Source organism: Bicyclus anynana, chromosome 22, assembly GCF_947172395.1.
Source record: "Bicyclus anynana chromosome 22, ilBicAnyn1.1, whole genome shotgun sequence".
Taxonomy (NCBI): Eukaryota; Metazoa; Arthropoda; class Insecta; order Lepidoptera; family Nymphalidae; genus Bicyclus; species Bicyclus anynana.
This window is the reverse complement of record NC_069104.1, coordinates 7,647,634-7,674,705: the sequence shown is the minus strand read 5'-3', so window position 1 is coordinate 7,674,705 and position 27,072 is coordinate 7,647,634. Positions and strand designations below refer to the sequence as shown.

Below are 27,072 nucleotides of genomic sequence, written 5' to 3'. Positions count from 1 at the left end.
ATTTTTAAGTGAATAAGACCGTCACTTTTGATTTATGACGTTACTTTGACTGTTACTTGCGATGAAGAAACTGGCTGTGAATGAAATAAAAGTCATTACATTTAACTTGTACTTTTATATAACAAAACTACATTAGGTTTGGGCGCGCTACGTGAGCACGTGCGGCGGCAACTGCGGCCGACCCTCCAGCTTGCTGTAATCTAAGTGGAATTCCTTCGCCACCTACAACAAAATATTACATTTCAAAAAATTACAAAAAAAACTGTGGTGTTTGTGTATCTATACTTATAATAAATCTGTAGAGAGGTCAATTCTGTACATGAAATATATTTCCAAAATAACTATCAGGGGGTGATTAGTGATCGATAGTGATGCAATACCAAAAATGCAATCAGTAAAATTTTTGTTTGTCTGTCTGTATTGTTCTTTATAGAAACAAAAACTACTGGACGGATTTTAACGAAACTTGGTACAATTATTCAACATACTCCTGGGCAGGTAATAGTATACTTTTCATTACGCTACGATCAATAGGAGCAGAGCAGTGAAGAGAAATGTTGAGAAAACGGGAGAAGTTACTCAATTTTTTAAGCTTCCGTCGCGGGTACAGCCTTAATGGTTAAATCTACATAGAAATCATGTATGACGGAAATGTTTTCCTTAAAATTATCTATAAAAACACAATAGCATATATATGTCTATCTTTTATGGTTGACTCACAATAACACGTGTAACTCCCGATAGTTAAGCAGTTCGGAGCTTTCTAATTATATTTGTCTACTCTTATGTTTATAACACTCATCACTCATCCCAAATAAGAAAGTTAACATTACCTATTCAATAAAAAAATATTCATAAAAATCGGTAAAGAAACACCAAAGTTATACATGAAATACGCTAAGCCATCGCGCGTGAATACTAATTCATGCTTTAAGGGATTTATTTTTGTGTAACGGTTGCCGCGCTCGACGCGACTCGCGGTGGGAGGAATAAATAAAGTGCGGCCTTAATGAGTAGGGTAGGGGTAGGGTAGGGTAGGGTAGGGGTAGGGTTGGGATAGGGTAGGGTAGGGTAGGGGTACGGTAGAGGTAGGGTAGGGTAGGATAGGGGTAGTTGAAAGTTTACAACGACTTTCACGCGGACGAAGTCGCGGGCATCCGCTAGTACTAAATAAATACCTACAATACTACATCTCATACATTGGTAGTGGGGGCATTGGGCAATGAGTCAGTCTGTCATCGGCGTTCGACCTGAGTGGTCGTGCGCGGTCTGCTTGCCTTACCAGTGTAGAGATGAATCAGTGATTTGCTTATCTTATAGTAATAACGAGGGTCGTTACAATATCAACGCGTTTTTCATTAGTAAAAAATGGCGTTTTGTTATTTATAAACATTTATCCCACATGCGGGACATTTGTGTGCCCAAGCAACCGGTGGTCAGGGCTCCAGAGTGAGGAACCTTCTCACAATTCGCGCCGTCTCAAGAATAACTGCCTTCTGTAATGGACCCTTGATCCAGAAGTTAAGAGAAAGCTTCTTAAGTTGTTTTGTTTATTATTTATGTGTAAAAATAACCTTCTCTATTGTTTTGGAAAATACTGTTACTTATTATTACTATATCGTGTATCTTTTAACAGCCTCTCTGGAAACGTTGGTAGTCTTACGGTTCTCTAATTAGCAAAATAAAATTCTTTAAAGTATTTGGTGGTAGATTGCTAGTTAGAACTAAAAAGCTAATACAGCGTGTCCAGAATGCCTGCGCTCGCTATTGTTACAATATTCCGCCAAGGAGTCACGTTACACCGTATATTAACAACGCAAACCATTTAAAAATGGATTCGCGTCGAAAACTACATTTTGCTACTTTGCTCTTTGGCGTGATAAAGAACGGTGTCCCAGAGTACCTTGTAAATAAATTGAGGTGGATAGAAAACCGGACAACAGGTCGATTACGGAACACCTCTATAGTTTTATCGATGCCTCATCACAAAAGCGCTGTGTTTCGTGGTAGTTTCAAATTTGCCGCCACTAAGTGTTGGAATGACTTACCTCCACCAATGCGAGATATACGTACTATTGGGTTATTTAAGACTAAATATAAAGCTCTTTTATTATTGGATCAGCAAACAAATAACCCCTAGTACTAATTCCTTTTCTCCTTACTACAACACTATGGTGGCGGCAGATCGTTCATTTTACAGGTTGACTCGTATTAATTATTGTTTGATTTTCCTTGTTAATTTTAGTTTCCCATAAATGTTAATTTTGTTATTTTATTACTCTGTTCGTTCTTGTTTCATTATGTTATTTTACTTTGTATTCATGTATAAGTTTTAAGTTAAGACACGTCACGTAGACACGTCCGTGAACTCACAAGGTTTCACCTGAAAACCAGCGCCACAGCTCGCTGTGGCATCGTGCTGAGGTGGATACCTTTTTTGTCCACGACCAGATATTTGTGTGTTCTGTTTGTTTATTTTATTTTATTACTCGTGTGTGGACAAATAAAGATATATTCTATTCTATTCTATTCTATTCTATTCTATTTTTTTCGCTATAGGATTGTGCTCCTAATTTCCAAAGGAATAGGGATCAATCTTCTATGCAAATATTATGTCTGTGTATAGTATGACGGCAGTCAAACTAAAGCATCGAGCCCTGCAAGTTGAAAATACTTGCATAGAAAATCGAACCTTGTCTATTTATAAATAAGGAGCACAATCGTATCAGCGAAAAAATACTTGAAAGTACCTGATCATAATATACTTTTGACACAGGAGTAACGTCTTTCGAGGCAAGTCCTATGATAATTGGTCTGAGACGGTTGAAGTAGACACAGTACCTTTCTCCAGTTGTGCGCGTCGAAGAAGTAATACGTGCCGCGCTCGTAAGTGCTCGTCTTCTCCACCATGGGCATGCCGGGCGCCTGCGAGATCCACACCTTCTCCTCCATGTGATACCGCCACTCGCGGTTGTATCTACCGACAACAAGGTTTTATCAAACTTATTATAATAATAATAATGTACACCCGATACAATCTCATTTTTTAATAATAGGAGAGCTTTGTGTGAACTTTTCAAGTATAAACATATTTTTTCATTTTAAATGAAGCTTTATAAAGACAGAAGTTGCACACTCAATGATAACATACCAAAAACATTCAAATCAACTTGCAAGGAACCTAATGATGAAGAAACCCGGTATAACCTTTCAAACACTAAAATGAATAGGTACACAAATAATCATCCCTTGTTTTTTAGAGTTGAAATTGTTTTTCTAAATTTATATGGGACCATGTACGGAATATACCCTTTTCATTAAAAAAAGAAATATTAAAATCGGACATGAGCTGTCCTGACACATAAAAAGAATATTTTCTTTCACTTATTAGTTTTCTGCATACGTTTGTATTTCTGAAGTCGGTAGTATTTTTAAATTATTTATTATATAAATAGCATAGATATTTTTTAACAATATACCTAAATCATTTCGTCCCCGCACCAAAACATTTCTGATTTTAAATAACATAAAAAAATCATCAAAATCGGAGCTGTTTCGGAGGACTTCAGCATATGCTTGTTTATGTATTCTTTGACTCCACTAAAAAGAGTTAATTAAAAAAACGGAGGAGTTTTTATATATCTAATGCCGTATCCTAAACCATTTGAGATTAAATAAGTGACACTTACAGCTCCGCCGCGGCCGCGATCTGCAGCACGTCGCCCACGAAGCAGTAGAACAGGTAGAACAGGAGGTCCTCTTTGTACCGGCTGAGGCGGAGGGGCGCCAGCTTTTCTCTGATCGAGCCGTTTATGAGGTACTCGGGCGGCACGTGGTAGTCCATATCTTGTGGCCTGGAAGGACAATAGTTGTTTATACCACCGTCATGCTATTGCAGCACAAATGCTACAGTGGCTAATTACGTCCAGTGGCGTACAATACTTTTAGCAAACTCAGAAGTGGATTACAACAATAAGAAAACCAATGTCGAACAAAGGTTGATTCACAACATGTCAGGACAACTTAATTAACAAATCAAACTATTACGAAAACAAACCCTAAAATGGAATTGAGTGCAGTCAAGAAGTTGTGACCATTGTATGTAGGGTTAAGGACGTCCCTGATAGTTAATTAACACTCCCCTTTTCCACTCAAGCCACTCTCCCATAACAACCCATAAAGGATTACACAAGAAATGTGGACGGCTTCGAACGCCACGAAAATACTGAAGCCAACCGTACGGCGAGCGCTTTGTGTCGCCAATAATTGCTACCTCTCTCTAGCTCCCTATGGAATACCCTATTCTTTATGGAAGCAAGTCGCGCCACCTTGTGTCGGTACGAGCCAACACGTGATCGAGCGACGTCATATCCGTCTCAGACTACTTTTCCTACAATACTGTCTCAAACATTGAAGGAAAAGCACTGGGCCAGCGTGGTGGACCAACGCCTAACCCGTCTCATTCTGAGAGGAGACTCGTGCTCAACAGTGAGCCGAATAAGGGCCGAATAAGGGTCTTTGATGATGATGATGATGATGATGTTGATGTTCGTGTTGCTGTTTGTGATGACGATGATGATTATTAAAAGAAAATCTGTTTACCTGCAGGGTGTGTCCGCCCAAGGTCCAGCGAAGGTAAGGTACAAATTGTCCGGTGAATTTAAATTAAGGCCCAGCGCTGTGAGGTCCTGTCCCAGCGCCAGCGAGACCAGGCTGGGGTCCGACTCCGCCGCGCGGATGAAGGTCAACAGCCCCACTATGCCATACTGGTTAGGAATCATCGTCTCCGGTATATTCGTCACTTTGCCTGCCAAATTACGAAGGAATAAGTCATCGTTATTTAAAAAAAAATAACTATATTGAAATAATCTTTTCAACATAAAAATGGAACCGACTTCAAAGATGTATTTCAGTTATTTTGATTTTAACACTAATTTACTAAATAAATTTTCATTAAAATAAAATTTGACCAATCTGGAAGTATACTCTAAAAGAACACAAAAAAAAAATGTAAATTGGTTAGTAAAGTAGTTATGAGGTAGCAAACAATAAAAAAACCGTACGCGTCAAATTGAGAACCTAATTTTTTTGAAGTCGGTTAAAAATATCACAAAAATAAAATACCGAATAAGTAGTAATGATTTACAGAAAAAAATATACGTATTTAAAATATAAAAAAAAACATGATGAGGTTAAAGTTAGAAGATGTTGAGGGAGAAAGACTTGTTTAAATTCTTTGTGATTAATATGTCGTCGCACTAATTTATGTAGAATAATTTAAATCTTCGATCACCGTGGGTTTGCTTTGCTTCACAACTCTTTATAATGTTTTTAAGGTTTTTAAAATTAAGATTCTGTATTTCGGCGTTTGCAGAACACAGATGGGCTTTGAAACTTTCAATGTCAAAATGTTGTTCTTTCAATTTCAATGACAATGTTTAATTCATCCGGTAAACATATTCGATATTCCCATAGGAATGCGATTTACGCGGGTGAAACAGCGAGTCATCTGCTAGTAAATAGTAAATGGATTTTTTTTATCCCGAATTTTATCCGAATATCCGAATATAGAATCTGATAATGGATTATATAAATACGAGTACATAATAGCAGACCCGGTCAAGCTTCACTTTGACTCATTCCCTACCCCTATCCTATTCTACTCCCACCCTACACCTACCCTAGTCCCACCCTACCCCTACCCTACTTTACTCCCTATATGCTACGCCTACAGATGTTCAAAATGTTTATGTTTGGAGAAGTTATTAGTGGTCTGTTTGTATTACTTTTTTCCCCTCACTTTTATTTCTTAGTTTAACATAGTAGAAAATAGTACTAGTTTATTCAAAGATTTACCAATATACTGGCTATCACATTAACGTCAAATACATAAAGAAAATGTTAAATAATAATAAAATTGATTGTAAAAAAAAGTAAAAAACAACATATTCCTTATAGAATATATATACCTATAGAAATATACACACCATAGTATTCCATATGCGCTCCTTGAGTGATAACTTTTGGGACAGAAAGAGTATGTTGTTATTGCATATTATATTATGAAAAGCTTTATAAAAATAACGCTAAAATGTCTCCGCACTTTTAAACATAGGGCATGCATTATAGCAATTTATTATTATATACATATACAGGGTGTCCCGTAATTATTGAATAAAACAAAAATGGTAGATACACCACCTAATTATCTAAAACTAGTTTGAATAGTTTTGAAAAATTCCTAGGGTGACCAAATTGTATTTTTTTTTTCGGATTTTTCTAAATTTTTTTTCATCTTGAATCAGTTTTTTCAATGCTGTAACTGCTGTAGTTAATATTTTAAAGATCGATACAATAAGATAATAGTTTTACAATAATCAGGTTAGGTTAGGTAAACAATGATACATCTGGCCTTAATTCGAATAAACTATGCAAGATATTTCAAAAGTTTATTTTGCAAAATGAACTGTTTTATCTGGGGATATTACTTTTATGGTAGTTTCATGTCAAAAATCCATTAAATATAAAAATACATGCATATACCCTATTCTAAATAAAACTAACACAGAATGAGTACAATAATGACGAAATAGCATACCATAATAATACATATACACAGAAGGAAAAAAATTGTTTTTACTTGATCAGAATTCAATATTCAGAAGACATATACTCGTAGAACAAAACCAATAATGCACTGATCAAATAAAAACAAACACAAAGTATAAAGCGAGCAAGCTATTTTTGTTAGTCTTGGTCAGATGAAATACGATTTTCACTGCCTACCATTTTCCCATAAATAAGCTACTCGTAGCTCTGCTACGATAAAAATATTACCAAATATACACTGAATGGGATTCATTCATGTATATTGATCACGTGGGTCCGGATTGCAGCTACAGTGACACTCACCGTCAGGGTGAAAGGGCATACTCCTTGCACAAGGGCTTGTCGGGCACGTGGATGTGTTGTAGCGTCAGTATAGGCACTCACCCTCAGGCAAAGTCTGTATACCGTTGCGCACGGGCTTGTCAGGCGCATGCGTCTTCTCTCCAGGTTTGTCGGGCACGTGGATGTGTTGTGGCGTCAGTAACAGCACTCACCGTCAGGCAAAGTCTGTATGCCCTTGCGCACGGGCTTGTCAGGCGCGTGCGTGTACTCTGCGGGTTTGTCGGGCACGTGGATGTGTTGTGGCGTCAGTAACGGCACTCACCGTCAGGCGAAGTCTGTATGCCCTTGCGCACGGGCTTGTCAGGCGCGTGCGTGTACTCTGCGGGTTTGTCGTGCACGTGGATGTATTGTGGCGTCAGTAACGGCACTCACCGTCAGGCGAAGTCTGTATGCCCTTGCGCACGGGCTTGTCAGGCGCGTGCGTGTACTCTGCGGATTTGTCGGGCACGTGGATGTATTGTGGCGTCAGTAACGGCACTCACCGTCAGGCGAAGTCTGTATGCCCTTGCGCACGGGCTTGTCAGGCGCATGCGTGTACTCTGCGGGTTTGTCGGGCACGTGGATGTGTTGTGGCGTCAGTAACGGCACTCACCGTCAGGCGAAGTCTGTATGCCCTTGCGCACGGGCTTGTCAGGCGCGTGCGTGTACTCTGCGGGTTTGTCGGGCACGTGGATGTGTTGTGGCGTCAGTAACGGCACTCACCGTCAGGCGAAGTCTGTATGCCCTTGCGCACGGGCTTGTCAGGCGCGTGCGTGTACTCTGCGGGTTTGTCGTGCACGTGGATGTATTGTGGCGTCAGTAACGGCACTCACCGTCAGGCGAAGTCTGTATGCCCTTGCGCACGGGCTTGTCAGGCGCGTGCGTGTACTCTGCAGGTTTGTCGGGCACGTGGATGTATTGTGGCGTCAGTAACGGCACTCACCGTCAGGCGAAGTCTGTATGCCCTTGCGCACGGGCTTGTCAGGCGCGTGCGTGTACTCTGCGGGTTTGTCGGGCACGTGGATGTGTTGTGGCGTCAGTAACGGCACTCACCGTCAGGCGAAGTCTGTATGCCCTTGCGCACGGGCTTGTCAGGCGCGTGCGTGTACTCTGCGGGTTTGTCGGGCACGTGGGTCCCCGCCGACGTGCCCGGTAGCGCAGGGAAGTCCTCCGAGGACATCGTGAACTCCGACTGCTCCGACGTTGGCTGCTTCACCATACCCACTGGAAACAAAACGATCATTGTCTATGATCTGTTTCCGTATTTGTAACATTCGCAATTAAAAAAAACTGTAGTTACTATAAATTTTAGTTGTTGAATTTTATAACAACAAATAAATGTTGTTGTAAATAAAAATTGATGTACTTATTGATCGGAATGAGTACATTATAAATGTTGCCAGTGAGAACAGTAAAGGTACTATTTACAATACATATACTAACTACATCTACATATCTAAATGTTTACAATTTATAACTTACCCACAGAATAACTATAATGAAAAAGATATTTTAACAGATTTTTGTTATTTAAAAAGACAACATATTTGTTTCATAAACAAATTGTAGTTGCGATATTATATGCCAAATTCTGTTAATATACCTTTTGTTAATATTATTAAAATATACAGATGATCAAATTGAAACATAATTACTGAATATATTTTTAAAAATAAAATAAGAGGAATTGTATATATACGTAAATAAAGCTATATACGTAAAAAAGCTGTAAATAAAACTGAATGTCTACTTAATATTTTTTGCAATTGGGAGGAAAAACATATTCTAACAAGCAAAAACAGAATTTAAAAATACTTAACTCTTAGACATATGTGATATGAGTATGACTCACTTCAGACCTTATATTGATTGCTTTATAGTAAAAGAAACTACCTAGTTATTTGTATCTGAAGAATGAAGCGACGAACATATAATGTCTGTGTTGAGTATATTTTATATACCAGTATGAACGTTTTGTAGGTATTATATTAACACATTTAAAGCAAATGGTGAATAAAGCACATTACAGTTTACCACTTTACAGCTATAGTTAAAGATATATCACATTAATATACAAAATTAATTGAAATAATTTATATATTATATTAATTGCCCAGTGCCCACGTCATCAGTAATACTATCTCAATAACTAGTAGACGCCGTTAGGTTTCACACGTGTGGTTCACTTTACCATAGGAATACGGGGATTAAATATAGCCTATAGCCTTCCTCGATAATTTTTCAAATCAGACCAGTAGGTCCTGAGATTAGAGCGTTCAAACAAACAAACAAACTCTTCAACTTTATAACATTAGTAGAGATTACTCAAAAAGTTAGGCAAATCTATACTAATACATTAAAGAGGTAAACTTTGTGGTGTTGTGGGGAATAATCTCTGGGTTTACTGAACCGACTAGAAAGCCACTTTATTTGTGAGTCATAGGCTATATTTTATCCCTGTATTCTCATGAGAACGAGAACTACGCGGGTGAAACCGCGTGGCGTCGGCTATTAAGTATATAAATCATCTTCATTATCAACTTATATTCGGCTCACTGCTAAGCTAGAGTCTCCTCTCAGAATGAGAGGGGTTAGGCCATTAGTCACCACGCTAGCCCAATGCGGATTGGCAGACTTTACATACTCAAGAGAATTAAGAAAATTCTCTGGTATGCAGGTCACCATTTGAGACATGTGATATTTATTTTCTTAAAATGCACATAATCGAAAAGTAGAGAGGTGGTGGTTTATTAGCTGGTGGGTCAACATCAGCCCCGGGAACCCAGGTATAGGTTTTTTTGTGCAAATGATCATTTTAAAACAGTTAAACATTAATTATATTACAACATGCCATCTATCGAAGATTTAAATTACTACTTTGAATATATATATATATATATATTTCAAGAGTTTATGTTGGCTAATAAATATGAGACGAATATCTTAGCATTCTTGGTAGAGAGAAAAACATCAAGCAAAATCCAGGACTTGTGACTACTGGATGTAGGGTTAAGGAATTCCTTGACGATCGATCAACACTCTGCTCGTGTTGTTCTCCCTACCTATCCAAATTTGGTAAGATCCTATTAGAGCAGCTTTGGATACTCGCTCTAATATAGAACAATGATAATGATGATGGCATACCGTAAGGTTTAGAGCCGGGGGGCGGTGGGGCCGCGGTGGGCGCCTGGTCGCCCGCGCCGCGCGCCGTGAGCGAGGGGAACTCGCTGAGGTCCAGCAGCGGCGGCGTCGACGTGTCCCCGCCCTCGCCGAACACGGAGTGGTAGTTGTTCCCCGCGTTGAAACGAGACAGATTCGCCATACTCGACTGTAACCAATGACATTTTTTTATAAAAGAACTAGCGGACGCCCGCGACTTCGTCCGCGTGAAACTCGATGTAAACTATATGATGTCAGTCCACCGGGTGGTGAGTTGACCAACGCTGCACTTTCTATTGCAGGTCACCATTCTAGCACTTTGGGACCCCAATGTCCATTGACTCTTCAAACTATGTACCCTGCCTATTGCCACTTTAGTTTCGCGATTCATTGAGCTATGTAGGTGACTTTGGATCTTCTGGGAATCTCCCTATTTCTTATTAAATCACACAGAGATACTCCTAGCATAGCTTGTTCTATCACCTACTGTATGACTCTGAGCCTTCTTATGAGGCCCACTGAGCAACCAAGTTTCGGAACCATAGGTCATCAATATGACTAATATTCCACTCCAATTAATCAAATAAATCTCTCTGTTGATATCTACTGCACTACCAACTACGGGAGAAGTTGTCTAAAACTTAAAATGAGAGTTGTTTGCAACAAATATTTTCCATACCATAGAATTAGAGTTGGCCTGTGATAGGGGAGTCGGCATGGGCACCCGCCTGTCTGCAAAGGCGCGCTGTCCAAACAGCGTCGACCGCGAGGCCATGGAGGGCGGCGCGCCCCCGGGCATAGCAGTGGCGCGCCCGGGCGACAGCGCGCCACCGAACGTGGGCGTCACATGCCCAGACACGCCGCCCACGAGTCCCGCGCCCACGCGCCCACCGACGCCGCCGCTTGCTAGGCTTCTAGGAGCTTGTTGGAAATTCAAGTTTGCCATAACCTGGAACATGTTTTTGTATTTGCTTTACAAAATATATTATCATTAGGCGTTTTATAATATATTTTTAAGGCTCTACTAAGGTGTCTGTCATTATGATTTTATTCCACAATACATAAGTAATCCAAAGAGATTTTAATGTCAAGTATGATTTTATTCTGCAATACATAAGTAATAATCACATCCAAAGAGATTTTAATGTCAAGACTGTCAGAGAGAAGATACAGGCTCAGAAATACACTGAGAGCTATATTAAAGACAAACTAGATGTGGAATGATTGTCAACAAACAAATTAACTAAAATCATTAATTACCCTTCCTTTTGGTTTTGCCATAGTTGGGTAACAATAAGGGTAGAAAACCCATTTCATTTCATACCTAATTTATATAAAACTAGTGCTTGCCTATGACTTTGTCCACCCTTAGACATCTTTGATCCTGCCTTCTCAATATAATATGGTAAATATGAATGAAAATAATCTTTATTCAATTCAATTAATACCAGACCACTTGGTCATCAATCTACACTACTCAATTACTTTTGTCAAATTAAGTTTAATATAGACTTATAACTTTTAAACATTTAAAAAAATATGTTATAATGAGTTTTACTTTAAATATTGTACAACAAAAATAATACATACAAATAAGATGTATTATTAAATATAGTAAATACAACAATTATGTACTCTTCAATTTAATTTCTTTATGATTTAACTCAACTAATCAAGGTGAGAGCCGTGATAGCCCAGTGGATATGACCTCTGCCTTCGATTTCGGAGGGTGTGGGTTCGAATCCGGTCCGGGGCATGCACCTCCAACTTTTCAGTTGTGTGCATTTTAAGAAATTAAATATCACGTGTCTCAATCGGTGAAGGAAAACATCGTGAGGAAACCTGCATACCAGAGAATTTCTTAATTCTCTGCGTGTGTGAAGTCTGCCAATCCGCGTTGGGCCAGCGTGGTGGACTATTGGCCTAACCCCTCTCATTCTGAGAGGAGACTTGAGCTCAGCAGTGAGCCGTATATGGGTTGATAACGACGAATCAAGTGTTACATTAATATTTATTATTACACATTATTTTGATTACAACAAAGGTTGTTTGTCAGTTATCTTGGCATATTATATCAATGTACATGTACATATAATATTGATAAAGGATGCATTACTAAATAACATGAATTGCAGATGGCAATAGCGATACTAACATTTCATTCTGCAACTTGTAATTTCTGATACTTCACATATGGCATTAGTTTCAGGAATAATCTTTACAGTCATCTATTGAATTGAAAGAATGAATTAAATAATAATAAATGTAAAGTCCAATAAGAATACAAAAAAAAACAACTAATTAATACTTTTTAATGTTAGACAATCATCAAAACTTAAATAGTGCCCAATCGTATGAGTTTAGAGGACTTATTATACAGTTCAATGATAACTGCTATTCATATTGAAAATGCAATAATCATCAGTTTGATGTTTTTGAATGAAAACATCTGCCTATTTAATCAGCTCACTGCGTACAGGTTAAAGGGTATATAAAGATATTTTAAATAAACTTTTAATGCTGATAAATATACGATAACGATAGTCAATAATAACAAATAGCGTATACCTATTACATAGATCAAGATATATAACCGTCTGTCAAACAATGGCGACATTGGACATTCCATTTTCAAATTTCAGTAGTATATTTAAAAAATAATATTTACCTAATGTGTTTCAAGTCAGTCCCTGTTTCACTAATTTAATAACCTTATGGTTGGTTCATAATCAAGTCTCATCCAAGAGAATTAAATATATCCACTCGACGAAACAAACAAAAGTTTGTTGACTGTTCAATTTTTAAGACAATTTCTCCGCATTCAGAATTTTATTCACCAACTTAAAGTATATTTATTGCAGCTTTTCCATGAATCACTGCTATAAAACTCTTAAATCTTTATACATCTTTACGTGGCTAAAATAAATTAAAACAATTTCACTCAGATTTGTCGAACGCCACATTACCCTAAACAACTGGCAGCCATATTGTTAAATGCGGAAACAAGTTCACATTAATCGCTCACACTTCCCACTTTTTCTAAAAACAATGCACTTAAAATTATGCAGTCACACGAAAATTTTATTAAAAATATTATTTTTGTATTAGTTCTAAATGACACTGTTAAAATTTAAGGATATTAATAATTTTACGTGATAAATAAGGAAGTATTTTGACTATTTCAAAGTGATCACGATGGCAGTGTTACCACATTCTTGACATTTTTTATTTCAGGATAGAATTTGAAAGATATTGTATAATTCAATTTTAAGAATCTTTACTTATAATAAAAGTGGTTGAATTCTATACATTTATTAGCAATTTGAGATTTTACTTATACCATTTGTAATACCAAACGATACTGGGGCATATCGGACGCCAGCGTCATCTAGAATCTATACTTATAATATGAAATCTGTACATTCTGTACATTGATGATATTTTGAAAATTTTTGTTGGGGGGCACTATCTAATCGATACTGAAGTTATAAATATGTTTTTTCGATTTTTTGTCTGTCTGTCTGTCCGTGTTCTTTTGTTATTCGGGCTTCACGCTGAAACGAAAATAAGAATGGGGTGAAATAGGAGTTGAAAGTATGGAAAGTCCTTAATTTTTAGAGTTACAGGTTTACATACATTACATTTATTTACAAACATTATTTAAATAGCAAATAATAATTTACATTATTTAGAAAGCAAATAGTAATATAATTTGTATAAGTGATTATCAATGCTCGTATTAAGATTTAAGATCACACTACACCTGCCAATGATTTTGAAGAAATCATGAGAGCTGGTCGTAACCCACAGTCAATAGAAAAATATTCAAATTGCATGTCAGAAAAAAAAATTAAGTGTCCTAAAGTTTATCTATCTGGGACTGAATTTAATATTTTGAGATATAATATGGAAGATTTTATAGATATTTATCGTATTTACTTTAATGCGTATATCAATCTCTAATGTTAAGGGTTATTATTTTGTTTTGTATAACTATACAAAAGTTGTCTATGACATTAATTTGGACCTTACAGGTTACAGGCAACACTAAAGATCATATGATTGTTCAATGAAGAAGCACGTCTGATAGGCGTCGACATACTTTTTCTAGCCAGTATTTTAATTTCTGGCTCAATATCAGCCGTTTTCGTGTCAGTGGTGTTAAAAAATAACCATCAGCCATGGCGCTCAGCGATGCAGATGTTCAAAAACAGGTATAAAGTTAGATATTACTGATTGTAAACCATGAATTTTCTATGTCGATCGTGTCGGGTTTTGTCAGAATGATTGATCCGCTAGGGCTTGCTGTTTTGCGTTGAAGTGTTGACCGCTAGAATACTTCAAAATGAGCATAATCAAACATAATGTTAATATGAAATTCTTTTATCCATTGTTAGATCAAGCATATGATGGCCTTCATCGAACAAGAAGCCAATGAAAAGGCTGAAGAAATCGATGCCAAGGCGGAGGAAGAATTCAACATTGAGAAGGGCCGTCTGGTGCAGCAGCAGAGGCTCAAGATCATGGAATACTATGAAAAGAAGGAAAAACAAGTTGAACTCCAGAAAAAGATGTATGTGAAGTTCATGATTTTTTTAAATACCTGTACAGCCTAAAAGATTAAGCTTCTAACACTATGCTGTCATTAGGCAAAAAAAATCTTTATACCTTTCACACTTGCAGTCTCTCAATGTTTAACAATCTGCGATGGGTCAATTACATCTGGAAATCCAGATGAGTAAGCAATCCTTAGCAAGAAGTATTTTACCCAATTCCTGTGATACACAGATTCATTGGTCCTTACAGTGTTCCCCCTTCACACCTGTAGCTTTGCCTGAATCTATTAATATATTTTATGATGAGGTTTGTCATGTCTGCATCACCTTTTTTACTACTACAATCTCTGTAATTAAAACTAGTCACTGACTGACAGTGACATGCTACATCTCTAATACACATTGAACTCTCTTGAGTTTATAGATTATAGAACCCCATTATCAACTAAATTGGGCTTTTCTAAGCAAATGTATTGCATCTTAGACCTCATTGAAGGTTTCAAGTATGATTGTAGCAAGGTGCTCACCTATCTACCATAAAAATGAATTATAGCCAATTATCTCTGCTAGAAAAATAATGTTTATTATTTCAATTATTACTGAAGTTTATACTTAACTCTTACGTTTACTCATTGAAGTTTAATTAATTAATGATACATAGTTCTACAGCTAAAATTACTTGCAATGAACACAATCTATTATATCATAAACAGTTGAAAATATCAAGCCCATTGTTTTAAAATGTTGCCAAAATGATGATGATTTAAAATTTCGAAATAAGGCACTGGAACGTTTAGGCAAACAAGAAATTTCATAAGATGCACCCCTTCCGGTTTCTACACAATATTGTACCAAAACACTAAATCGATTGGTGGTACGTCTTTGCTAGTAGGGTGGTAACTAGCCACATCCAAAGCCTCCCATGAGCCAGACCTGGACCAATTAAGAAAATCTCAATCTTCGCAGCTGGGGATCGAACCCAGGACCCCTGTCTTCTAAATTCACTGCACATACTACTGCGCCACAAAGGCCTTCAAGAATGAAAAATGTTATAGAGAAGGCCGTGCTTTGATGCGATATATAGAAAGTGACATGTATGTAGTAAGATATGGTTGTTATCTTAACAGATAAGAATTAAATCAGTTGTACACTCCTTGTAGTATAGTAACAGAATCTCTGAATAGAATGAAAGCACAAGTGTAATTTAGAATGGATGAGAGAATAGGAGCTTGGACCATTATGCAGCAGAGATAAAAACCCCAAAGAGGCTTTGTCACCTAAGGTTAAAGATTTTCTTTTTGCCATTCCAATACTCACCTTCTTTGCTTGTATTGCTTTTTTTTTAAATAAATTTATCTGAATTGTTTTTTATTTACACCACAAGACCAGACCAGAGTTCATTTAGAAAATATAAAATTAAACATAAAGTGACCCCAACTGGGAATCAAATCCAGGAGCTTTCTCTTGAGCACATCACTGCCAACTGCATCAGCAAAGTCGTCAAAATCGATATTGTTAACACAGAATAACGAATGATAAGAATGAATCTATACAAGCAGCGCAGTGAGGACGATGAATCTCATAAAAAAAAACTTCATGCGTCTTCTTAATATCCACATTTTTTAAGAATTTTGTATTTCAAGATTTAATACTAACAACAATTACGCAAATTGATATCTTATTAGACTAATAAATTATCAGTAATAATCAATTATTACCTGTAAAAAAATACTCCATCCTATTTTTTTAGTTTTTGTGAATATTTTTTTAATATAATTACAAACATAAGATGCCATTTTTTTTAATAATATTGAAAATAACTCAAGAATGTATTAGTTTTTGAATTTGTATTTGGAATGGCTGAATCCCTGCCGTGATCCGTACACTTTTTCTGCCTATTATTCTTTAATATATGATTGTTAAAGAAACATTGTTCTCTTAGCCAATCGTCGAACATGCTGAACCAAGCTCGTCTGAAAGTGCTCAAAGTGCGTGAAGACCACGTGCGCAATGTACTGGACGAGGCTCGCAAGCGCCTGGCTGAAGTCCCCAAGGACACCAAACTGTACTCTGACCTCCTTGTCACACTTATTGTGCAGGCTCTCTTCCAGGTAATTTATATGTCTACTTGAATTAATTGAGGATAGTATTATCAGCTGTTACTATTACTGTAATATCAGCTGACGTAATATGCTTCACCACATTTCCAGTCAGGTCTACACACGAGGGCGAGCTAGAAACATAATGTTGAATTCGCACCATGAGATATCTTGTGACGAGGGATAGATAAAAGTCAACAGTAGCGAAATTGACAACAAAAATGAGTAGGGTATATTAATTCTGCTCTTGGTCAACAATATTATGTCTTTCTCTTGTCTGTTATTTTTTTATATATGGTCTGAAAATTTAAAATGATTGAAAAACATTGTTAAATCTAAGCTGTCTTTTGACAACAAGCTGCTTATATACACATGCATCTTAAAGCCAGTCTAGGTCTACGGAGCTCACATTGTAGCGTAGTGCATGTGACACTAGCCTAAATATCCTACAAAAATGCAATACAAAATAGTCGTACTGCGTACTATCGCCAAATCGCCGTGGTTTATCACGAAAGTACTCAACAATTTTTGCACAATAAAGAATGAAGTTAGGGGGCTAGCCAAAAGATACAAGAAGCGACTCCATAATCATCCTATTATCTGGGCAAACAGACTCTTAACCAATGACTGTCTGAGGCGTCGAATACGTAAATGCATACTCAATGAAGGAAGATGAACCTCCACAAAAGACACTTTCAACACATTTCTTTATTGTCTTAGGACTGACTACAGATGGGCCATACTAGAAAAAAAAATAATTGAATTTATTACCGTTGTTAAATTAATTATTAATTTTCCCAGCTGATGGAGCCAGCAGTGACCCTCCGCGTGCGACAGGCAGACAAGTCGCTGGTGGAGTCTCTGCTCGGCAGAGCTGCACAGGACTACAAGGCAAAGATCAAGAAGGATGTGCAACTGAAGATCGACACTGAGAACAATCTGCCACCTGAAACTTGCGGTGGTGTTGAACTCATCGCTGCCAGGGGTCGCATCAAGGTAAAATGATTTTTGAAGTAAAACCTTCCTTATGAACGTTTGAATCGAGTGGGTGAATGGTTTATTAAATTGAAATATGGCGATGTGTGCTGTGTAAGTGGCAATGGGCGGGGAACATAGTTCGAAAAGCCGATGGACGTTGGGGTCCCAAAGTGCTGGAATGGCGACCCCGCACTAGTAAGCGCAGTGTTGGCCGACCCCCCACCAGGTGGACTGACGACATCAAACGAGTCGCAGGGATTCGCTGGATGCAGGTGGCTCAGTATCGTGATGTTTGGAAGGCCCTACAAAAGGCCTATGTCCTGCAGTGGATGTCCATCAGCTGATATGATGATGTGCTGCCATCTACAGTCACAGTAAAAATATGCTAGAATAAAAGGAATAAATGTTTCAGATTGAAATTGACTTATCTTACTAATATAAACGCGAAAGTCTGTATGGATGTATGTTTGTTACTTCTAACGCCCGCTTGTACTGAAGTGATTTGGCTGAAATTCAGAATGGAAATAGAATTTACTCTGGATTAACTACTACTACTTTTTATCCTGAAAAAATCCATGGATTCCCGAGATTTTGATGGTATGAATGTTTGTTACTCTTTCACGCCTCGGCTACTGAACCGAATCATCTGAAATTTTAAGTAGAGATGATAGATAATTGTCTGGATTAACACATAGGCTACTTTTCATCCCGGAAAAAATCATGGTTCCCGCGGGATTTGTGAAAAACTGGATTCCTCGCGGACGAAGTCGCGGGCGTCCGCTAGTCTTAATATATAAATGCGAAAGGTCACAACGAAATCTCAAAAACCGATACACACAGAGATAAAATTTGACAGGTAGTCTATAGTTAGAAGGTATCCGCTAAGAACGGATTTTGCGATAGGGCCGGATTAAATTTAGAATTAGACATTTTTTACACTCCTGTCTATCAGCTTGTAAATAAAATTAAATTGTTACTATAAGTCAGATCGGGTAGGTATTTTAAACAATGTAAATAAACAAAAACAGCTGACTCAGGGGTGCTCAACATTTTACTACAGCATTATTTACGAATATTGTCATGAAATAAAACTTGATTTGATAAACAAATATTTTTTTTATTCTATATTCCTATATCCTGTTATTTATCTAACAGATAATGTTTCACTTATATTCAGGGTTCCGTAGTCAATAAAGAACCCTTATTGTTAACCCCTTGTTTTTTTATTATATCCTTTTATATATCCTCGACATATTTAAACACATTAATCAAAACGGTTTTCTCGGAGGACGATAAGGGTGTTTGCTTCGTACGTTTCTTTTTTGGTGACGGAAACGATAGCAATGCGGAATAACTGCTCCGGCTAGTACCAGGCTCCGCTTCACTCATTTTCGTACTAAAGTAAATAAAATTAATAAATTAATTAATTAAACAAATAAAAAATCCGACTGCCTATATGATACAAAAACTGAAGAAAAAAAAAAGCTCAGTCCAGAAGTGTAGAAAACAATTAGAAAACAGTCGGGACCTATTATATTGAATAGAATGATTTTCGTCTACATTTTTTAATAGGTCCCGACTTTAGTTTAATCAGTTTTTGTATCATTTATGCAGTTGGGTTATTTGTTTATTTAATTAATTTATTTTTAGTTAGATAGATGGTATATTTTGGATTTATTTGTTACGTTTGTTACAAAGTACGATAATGTATACCTACGTCCAACCGAGGATAAGTAAATATTCAAAAAAATCTACGGAACCCTCGGTGGGCGAATCCAACTCGCACATGTCGATTTTTATAATCAATATATTTAATTTAGTCTATTTAAGGTGTTTTATAACTACACTTCATAAACCTTATAGTCGTCCGCCTCGCGTATTATGTATAAACAATTAATAATTAACGTTTTTCTAATTGTAGTTTTTTGTTGGCCATTATATACCATTTTGAAATTCTCCCAAAAAGCCCTTGAATTTGATTCCCATGTTGCAATATTAAAAAAAAAAATCGATTCTATAGCATTTCACAGTCGTCTTGTTGGTTTTTTTCTAATTTCACCTATCTAAGAACACTTGGCTTATTAAAACAAATCTAAGGATATCTGAATTACGTAAATCCGTTCAGCGGTTTCGAAGATATGAGGTAATAAAGAATACATACAAGATACGCGCGAAAAACAAACAACAAATAAACAATAATTAACAACAACAACGAAACGAGAACAAAACAAAATAACAAAAATTACAAAGGAAGAAAATAAGCACAACAGACTGGATTTAGTTAACGAATCATTAACGAATACTGTGAGGTAGGAGTATTAGTCACAGACAACAAATAAAGTAGTGTTCTGTGCTGTGAAGTGTGAACTGTGAAATGTCAAATCTTCTTTCACTTAATAACACAAAATCAAAAAAAATAATCATAGTATAGGGTAATTCTGCAATAAGTGAAAGGTAAAATTCACATTAAAATAAAAGAAAACATCTTCTTTTGATATGAAAATACGACATTTATAAAAATCATTAAAGTTATTATTTAATTTTATAAATGCACATTTAATACCCATAAATCTTAATATCTTTGTTTTTCAAAATGGTTTGTGACTCATGTCTGCTTGGGGTATTTAAGGTTCTTTTTATGTCGTTTATCGTTTTTGGGCAAATTTTGCCCAACATTGTGCAAACTCTATATAATAATTAACATAGACGAATTAGACATGGAAATGAAATCGCACCCAAATGCAGAAACAAAATTGCCTGTCGTTTTTTGAAGGGGACGAGGTAAACTCACTCATCGAAAATATTTGACAAGAATAATATAATCTGTACACAGAACGTTAAATTAATGGATCGATGTTTTGCTGTTCGTTCGTTCGTTAGAAGAATAGAATCGATTTTTCTTTTAGATATTGTTTTTATTACAAATTTATTATAAATTATAATTATGTTTTTGACGACCTCCGTGGCGCACTGGTACGCGCGGTGGATTTACAAGACGGAGGTCCTAGGTTCGATCCCCGGCCGATTGAGGATTTCCTTTTATGAGATTCCTGATTACCTACAAAACGTACCGCTAAGCGATTTAGCGTTCCGGTATGATGTCGTGTAGAAATCATACCCTCCATCTTAGATTGCATCATCACTTACCATACAAAGAATAACAAAAATAAAATAGAAATATTTTCAAATTGAACGTCACGTCATCTTTTACTGAATTAGAAGTCGTTGGCCGTTTTTCATGCTATTGAACTACTTACTACACAAACCGGAATATTTAGGGAGTTTTTTAGACGACGAAAACGATTACAACAATGAAACATCGATACAACCGAACAATCTAACGCGTTTGTTAGTTTTTATACACGCGTTAGCCGCTCAACTTTACAAACACTTCTAAATGCCCCGCTCTATATAGGTAAATAGATCGTTGATTCTTTGACAGAGAGGTAACGTCTTGCGAGGCAGGTCTTTCTATTATTGGTCCGAGATAATTAATTTATTGTTTGTGAATCCGGGCTCAAAAGGGCCAGAACCCAGAGCCGTAAAGTTTATTATTAAAAATATAATGTATGTGAATCGAAACGAAAAGTGTCGCCCTAAAAGAACCTTTTTGAGAAGTGATATTGTTGTGTAAAAAGCCTAAAGTTGTGGACTATAGAATAGTTTTTATGTAGGTATATGATATTTTTTAATTTTGTTTTTAGAATAGTTAATTATTATTGTTATTTTTTGTGTATTCTAATTGTTGACTATTATTATTAATTTATTTGAATTATTTAATTTTAATTTACTTGAATTCTTAATTTTTAATTTGTTTGAATTTGAATTTATTATTTTTAAATTATTTTGATTGTTTAATATTCATTTAGTAATTTAAGATTTATTGTTGTAATTATTATTTCTGATTGCTAAAGAGAAGAATTGGGAAACTGTAATGTTTCTCTGGGCATATTTCATGTATATAAATAAATAAATAAAGAGGTCTAAGGGTGGACGAAGTCGCGAGGGTTCACTAGTAGAGTAATTGTTGAGTGCTTATAAAAAATATTGCATTGTTCCAGATTTCCAACACCCTCGAGTCTCGTTTGGAGCTGATCGCAGCCCAGCTGTTGCCAGAAATCCGTACCGCCCTGTTCGGACGCAACCCTAACCGTAAATTCACCGACTAAACACCAACGGTGAATATTACACACTTGTTATTTCTAACAACTTATTTAAAACAAATATATATTAACTTAGAAATTTAAAATAAATGTTACAATAAGTGTTTTTTCCTTTGCCTATTTAAATAATATGATAATTATAATTAATATTGTAATGCGTACAATTTTATCGCCGTCTAGAATGTAAAGGAAAATATTAAAGTCGTCAGAAAGTTTTGTGTCGTCATGTCGTTATACTAATGCCTGGCTTATATTCAAATAAAGAATACATATTACTATATATTAAATCAAAATGCAAGAAGATTCTTTACAAAAGGTTTACCAACTCGCTTTAGTTAAGAATACCTGTAGGTTTATGTTGTACTATTTTTGATATTAAAACTATTGTCGTGCAATTGTTCTTCAAGATGAGAGCTTTGGTAAGGATATCTCAGGCATAGCTCTCATCAAGCAGCAGGCATAGAATCAAATCAAAAATATTACAGCATACAAGGTCAACATTTTAATAAAACAAAATCACTAGACCACAGATTAAAAATAAGATCAAAAAGTGAAGATAACAAACACTACGTCATTTAAAAAAAAATCTGATTACACCTGTGTATTTGTAGTTCTGAGTGCCAATGCCATATAATTTTTTTTTCTAGTCTGTGGTCTATAATGAACATATCCATTTGCGGCCTACAAGGACTTGTATCCAAGGCCGTAAAATAAATTTAAAAAAAATGAAATCTATTTGCAATAGTACTTCTTTACACAGCCTAGTATAACTGTTTCTACTTGTAACTGTACGTTAGTTTCGCCTTAAATATATGTCTGTATGCGTACGTTAAAAATGTTTTATTATTACAATTCATTCACGTTAATAATATACTTATATGTATTTTATGTATTTTAGATGTAGTGTATAGGATTTTTGAAAACAAAATGTATTAAGAAATAAGTAACCTTTTAAAGTCACATACTATACAATATGATGTATGAAAGTAAAGTTGTGTCCACACCTTTATCCGTACAGTATTAATGAAGCACAAGGAACACCACTTTGTAGTGTCGAAGTGATGATTCGTGTATATTAAAATAATTATAAAATTATATTATTCGTGTAATTTTCATGTTAAAATATTCAAGATTAATGTTTTAAGCTTTCTACATGTTTATATGTTTTGGAAGGAATTTTTGACAATTGTGAGATTTTAGTTTGACAGCAGCATCCTATGTTATGCTCACTTAAATCGAGACAAAGATTTGACTGGTCGTAGTGTAGTGTCAAATTGGAACCTTACAGTTTGTCAACATTCCTTTTCCATTCTTCCTGGCAAATATGTTTTGGCTTGCATTTGAATACATAAAGAGCACTGTAGCTCTGAACAGTTATATATATTATATATATCTATGATTCCAATTATTGCACTGTTAAATTTCTTATGTAAATATATAGATGTGTTAAAACCAATTTTTTATTTAACACCTTTGCCAAAAGTTAAATTTCTACCAACAGATTGTTATTCATTCCTTTTATTTAGATCAAAAATATGGTGTTTATAGCTTGGCAAATTCGTTCGTAACACTGCCGATGGTCCGCGCGGACCGGGAGGGGGGTAGCGATACCCCGTGCGCACGACTTCATATTCGCGGTCCTTCCGTCTGCCCCGCGCGTACAACTTCACACCCGTTCAGTACTTCCCCCCGTCGTCCGCATATCATAGGAGTGTCATCAACGAACTTACTTTTTAGTCTCAAATAAAACCTTTTTGCTTGGCAGTAGAACTTGCCCAAGCTCTTTTTTTTTCTTTAAAAAAAAAGAATATTTGCCCTATATACTTTTTTTTAATATGACCAATATTCCCATTCCCTCCAACTAGTCGGGAAAGACTCTGCTAGGAGTGGGTACGACTGTAGACCAATGGGGTGGGGATTGAACTACCACCCCTCGGTGATGAGTCTGAACGCATTTACTGTTGAGCTATGGAGCTATTCTCTCAAAACTATGATGCTCTCCAAGGGACTAATGTCATATTTCTTATAGTCTATAGTCTAAATAAAATTAATTTATAAGAACTGAACCTGTATTTTTGGCAAATAATTAAAATAGGCAAATGATACATCAGGTTAGTTAATTTTTTTTTAATAATTAAGTAAGAACATTTAAGTTCAATAAACTAAGTACCACAATAAAAACAAAATAGAACTATATTGGAACATTTCACACGCTCACTGATTTTTTATCACAATAAATAAGTATTTATCTATATTTGTGCTAGTTTTCAAATGGAGGCAGTCCAAATAGTTTAGGATCAAACTCCTCTAAGCTTTTCAAAACAATTGTAGCTTCTTCAGTCAAGCTTTTGTCTACTCTAGGATCTGGGACCATCACAACTTGCATTCCAGCCGCCCTTGCAGCTTTCACACCATTCACTGCATCTTCAAAGACTAAGCACTGAAAGGAGCAAAAAGTGACATTACTGTATGTAATTACTAACAAAATAATTTTTGTATCTTTTCTTTGAGTCTTGACAGACATTATGCACGCCATTCACAATCAATTATTCTCACATATTGGTCACTGCGTGCATGACAGTTCAACTTATGAAATGTCTTTGTTGTTTGCGCTGCGGAAACGAGAGAATAATTGACCCAATGGCTGACTTTAGAAATGTAATTCTCTCATAGAAAAGCTGTATTTTTTTTACTGTAGTTTTTACCTACTAAACCGTAAAATTTGCATGTAATTCATGACATGACTAAACTTTTGAATTTTCTCAATTCATGAAAAACTTTTTAAATTTTTCATCATTATCATTAACAACCCATATTCGGCTCAATGTTGAGCACGAGTCTCCCCTCAGAATAAGAGGGGTTAGGCTGGCCAAATTGCGGATTGGCAGAATTCATACACATAGAGAATTGACTTCAGACACAGAGGATTAAGAAAATTCTCAGGTTTGAGTTTTATTTCACTGTTTAAGACATGTGATATTTAATTTCTTAAAATGCACATAACTTGAAAAAGTTAGAGATGCATGCCCTGAACTAGGTTTGAACCTACGCCCTCAGAATTGAAGGCAGAGGCCACACCCTGAATTATCACATCTCTATTTACTTAATATAAATTCTTGAGTTACCTGTTCAGGTTTTGGATTATCTGAAAACTTTGCAGCAGCAACCAAGAAAATGTCTGGATGAGGTTTTCCTCTTTTCACACTTGGGTCTGATGAGCCAAATGTTTTGTGATCAAATAAATCGAATAGCTCTTTATGGTGTTTATCGACTTTCATATGATATGCTGTCTCTGCAGAACTTGTTGCTAATGCTATTGGTACTTTGTTTTTATGGAAATGCTCTATGAGTCTTCTTGCACCTAAAATTCAAAGTTTCGAAAGTGTATATGGTGTAATTTTTTTTTCCTACATCTTCACACAAGAACTATTTTTTAAATAAGCAGTAATTCTTATAGAAACTCTTATGGTAAATGGGGACCTCTGTGATGCCTGTGGCTAATTAATTAGATGATGCCCATTGACCTCTTATAGTAACAGGATGCACAATCATGTAGAAAATGTCACTTAAAAACTGGGCAATTTTGCTTTGGCAGTTTAAGAATTATTGGTAAAGAAAATTATACCTGAAGGCCTTGAAATATATTCCAATATTCAATAAAATTTCTCATGTATGCAGGTTTCCATATGGTGTTTTCTTTCACTATTTGAGAAACATTTAATTTCTTGAAATGCACATAACTGAAAAGTTGGAGGGTATGCCCCAAAACAGATTAAAACCTATCTGAATCAAGGCAGCGGTAATATCCACTTATACTGCTTTAAACTATATGGGCTATCTCAACTCTCCAACAAATTACTTACCTGGCATTAATTCAGAATCAGGAAATAAGACTTCAAACTGCCCTTTAGTTTCCTTCATAAATTCTTCTGCTGTTATAGGTAACTCTAGAGCATTTACAACTACCTTAGCTGATTCTTGTGCCTGACAGCCCATGATTTTCAGTTTGATATCAAATGTGTAGTCTTTACCATATCTAGACACTACATTTTGGAAGGCAACTGTGTATAGATCTTCTGTATCTGAAATGTGTGTGTGACTTGATTACCTAGATCTCAATTATTAGTTACTATAACTACTATAAATACTATAAATACTATATAGTGGACTCTGCAGTTACACCATAGTTTCACTTCCTGTGAGTATTTGTAAAATAGCCAATGTTGCTCACTGATATTGTAGCTTTCCATTATGTTTGCAAACTATTGTTATCAGAGTTATAAAACAGCTTAACGTTTCACAGGATAACTATGCATAGTCCATCGATTTTTCTTTCAATTGTGAAACGTGAAAGAAATAAATTCAATTATTCATATATAAATTATTCAATTAATTTTGTATTAAGAATTTGTCATTATTAAAGCTCCAGTGGAATTTCAGTTTCGTAACAAAGGCTTGCAGTTATCGCTAAAATTATCATTACAAATAACCTTGTTGCACTGTTTATATAATAATACGTCATATTGTATAGACTTAGATACTGGTAAGTTGTTGAATAGGTACTTAATAAAGCCATCCTAATCCCTATGATTTTTTTGTCATCAACATCAACCTCGTGAATTGATAGTTGATACCTATGGTTACCAGTACATACATACTTAATAACAGGCCATCCATATCAAATAGAACATGCGTTACTTGGGAGTAGTTAGCCATTCTTGATTTCCTTTTCCAATTAGTATTTTTTGTAAGAAAATAAGAAATCAAATCACAGCCGCTATTTCCATCCACTTTTATATTTTTTTGACATCGACATTGACAGAATAAAGATTACAGATACAGAATATAGATGATGAAAAAAAAAGAATATAAAACTCCAAGGAGATTGAAGATGAAGAAAAAGAAAACGGAATGAACAGTGTTGGCACTAAGAAAAAAAAAATCTACTAAAGGCACAATATTATAAAAAATAGGGTAGTCCGAAATACACCAATGTGAATAAAAAATAGTAAAAGATTACTTTGTAAACTTGAGATATAAATTGCGTATTTAATCTTTTTTATGACGTTGGGTGCTGGCTGGCGATCCCGCACCGGATGGACAGAACTTAATAAACAGGTTGAGCAGGTGATGATAGGAAGTCTGAGATGCCTATGTCCAGCAGTAGACGTCCATCGGCTGATAATA

The 27,072-nt window shown here is 35.9% G+C and overlaps 3 protein-coding genes across 5 annotated transcripts; 1 reads left to right on the top strand and 2 right to left on the bottom strand.

The window, feature by feature from the left end:
* Nucleotides 1-100: 100 nt before the first annotated feature.
* LOC112047364 (regulator of gene activity) lies at nucleotides 101-13,118 on the bottom strand. 3 transcript variants are annotated; one of them, XM_024084466.2, is made up of 9 exons: nucleotides 12,758-13,118; nucleotides 10,769-11,038; nucleotides 10,075-10,258; nucleotides 7,984-8,154; nucleotides 5,988-6,020; nucleotides 4,603-4,807; nucleotides 3,690-3,854; nucleotides 2,842-2,977; nucleotides 101-222 (listed from the first exon to the last, which is right to left on the bottom strand). In XM_024084466.2, exons 2-9 carry the CDS (start codon nucleotides 11,033-11,035, stop codon nucleotides 148-150), a joined length of 1,236 nt encoding a protein of 411 aa, XP_023940234.1. In that variant the 5' UTR covers nucleotides 11,036-11,038; nucleotides 12,758-13,118; the 3' UTR covers nucleotides 101-147. The 3 variants fall into 3 exon arrangements, with proteins under 3 accessions (XP_023940234.1, XP_023940236.1, XP_023940237.1); XM_024084468.2 differs by lacking the exon at nucleotides 5,988-6,020 and having other exon boundaries at nucleotides 12,758-13,100; XM_024084469.2 differs by lacking the exons at nucleotides 5,988-6,020; nucleotides 7,984-8,154 and having other exon boundaries at nucleotides 12,758-13,101.
* A 1,020-nt stretch (nucleotides 13,119-14,138) lies between these two features.
* On the top strand, nucleotides 14,139-23,337 carry LOC112047362 (V-type proton ATPase subunit E). Its single transcript, XM_024084463.2, has 5 exons — nucleotides 14,139-14,303; nucleotides 14,487-14,662; nucleotides 16,588-16,756; nucleotides 17,546-17,740; nucleotides 21,784-23,337. Exons 1-5 carry the CDS (start codon nucleotides 14,271-14,273, stop codon nucleotides 21,889-21,891), a joined length of 681 nt encoding a protein of 226 aa, XP_023940231.1. The 5' UTR covers nucleotides 14,139-14,270; the 3' UTR covers nucleotides 21,892-23,337.
* Nucleotides 23,338-23,997: 660 nt separating this feature from the next.
* On the bottom strand, nucleotides 23,998-26,663 carry LOC112047360 (pseudouridine-5'-phosphatase). The gene is made up of 4 exons (XM_024084460.2): nucleotides 26,544-26,663; nucleotides 25,749-25,967; nucleotides 25,011-25,246; nucleotides 23,998-24,325 (listed from the first exon to the last, which is right to left on the bottom strand). The coding sequence occupies exons 1-4, from the start codon at nucleotides 26,599-26,601 to the stop codon at nucleotides 24,146-24,148; spliced, it is 693 nt and encodes a 230-aa protein (XP_023940228.2). The 5' UTR covers nucleotides 26,602-26,663; the 3' UTR covers nucleotides 23,998-24,145.
* Nucleotides 26,664-27,072: the final 409 nt, after the last annotated feature.

What these genes read in the sequence shown, in the direction of transcription:
- LOC112047362 (XM_024084463.2), top strand. Translation starts at nt 14,271, where the DNA reads ATGGCGCTCAGCGATGCAGATGTTCAAAAACAG. An exon ending in ATGCAGATGTTCAAAAACAG is followed by an intron (nt 14,304 to 14,486) that starts GTATAAAGTTAG and finishes ATCCATTGTTAG; the next exon opens with ATCAAGCATATGATGGCCTT. An exon ending in GTTGAACTCCAGAAAAAGAT is followed by an intron (nt 14,663 to 16,587) that starts GTATGTGAAGTT and finishes TTGTTCTCTTAG; the next exon opens with CCAATCGTCGAACATGCTGA.
- LOC112047364 (XM_024084466.2), bottom strand. Translation starts at nt 11,035, where the DNA reads ATGGCAAACTTGAATTTCCAACAAGCTCCTAGAAGCCTAGCAAGCGGC. An exon ending in CCCCGGCTCTAAACCTTACG is followed by an intron (nt 8,155 to 10,074) that starts GTATGCCATCAT and finishes TTTTGTTTCCAG; the next exon opens with TGGGTATGGTGAAGCAGCCA. An exon ending in ATCGCGGCCGCGGCGGAGCT is followed by an intron (nt 2,978 to 3,689) that starts GTAAGTGTCACT and finishes TGTTGTCGGTAG; the next exon opens with ATACAACCGCGAGTGGCGGT.
- LOC112047360 (XM_024084460.2), bottom strand. Translation starts at nt 26,601, where the DNA reads ATGGCTAACTACTCCCAAGTAACGCATGTTCTATTTGATATGGATGGC. An exon ending in TATGGATGGCCTGTTATTAA is followed by an intron (nt 25,968 to 26,543) that starts GTATGTATGTAC and finishes CACACATTTCAG; the next exon opens with ATACAGAAGATCTATACACA. An exon ending in TGATTCTGAATTAATGCCAG is followed by an intron (nt 25,247 to 25,748) that starts GTAAGTAATTTG and finishes TTTGAATTTTAG; the next exon opens with GTGCAAGAAGACTCATAGAG.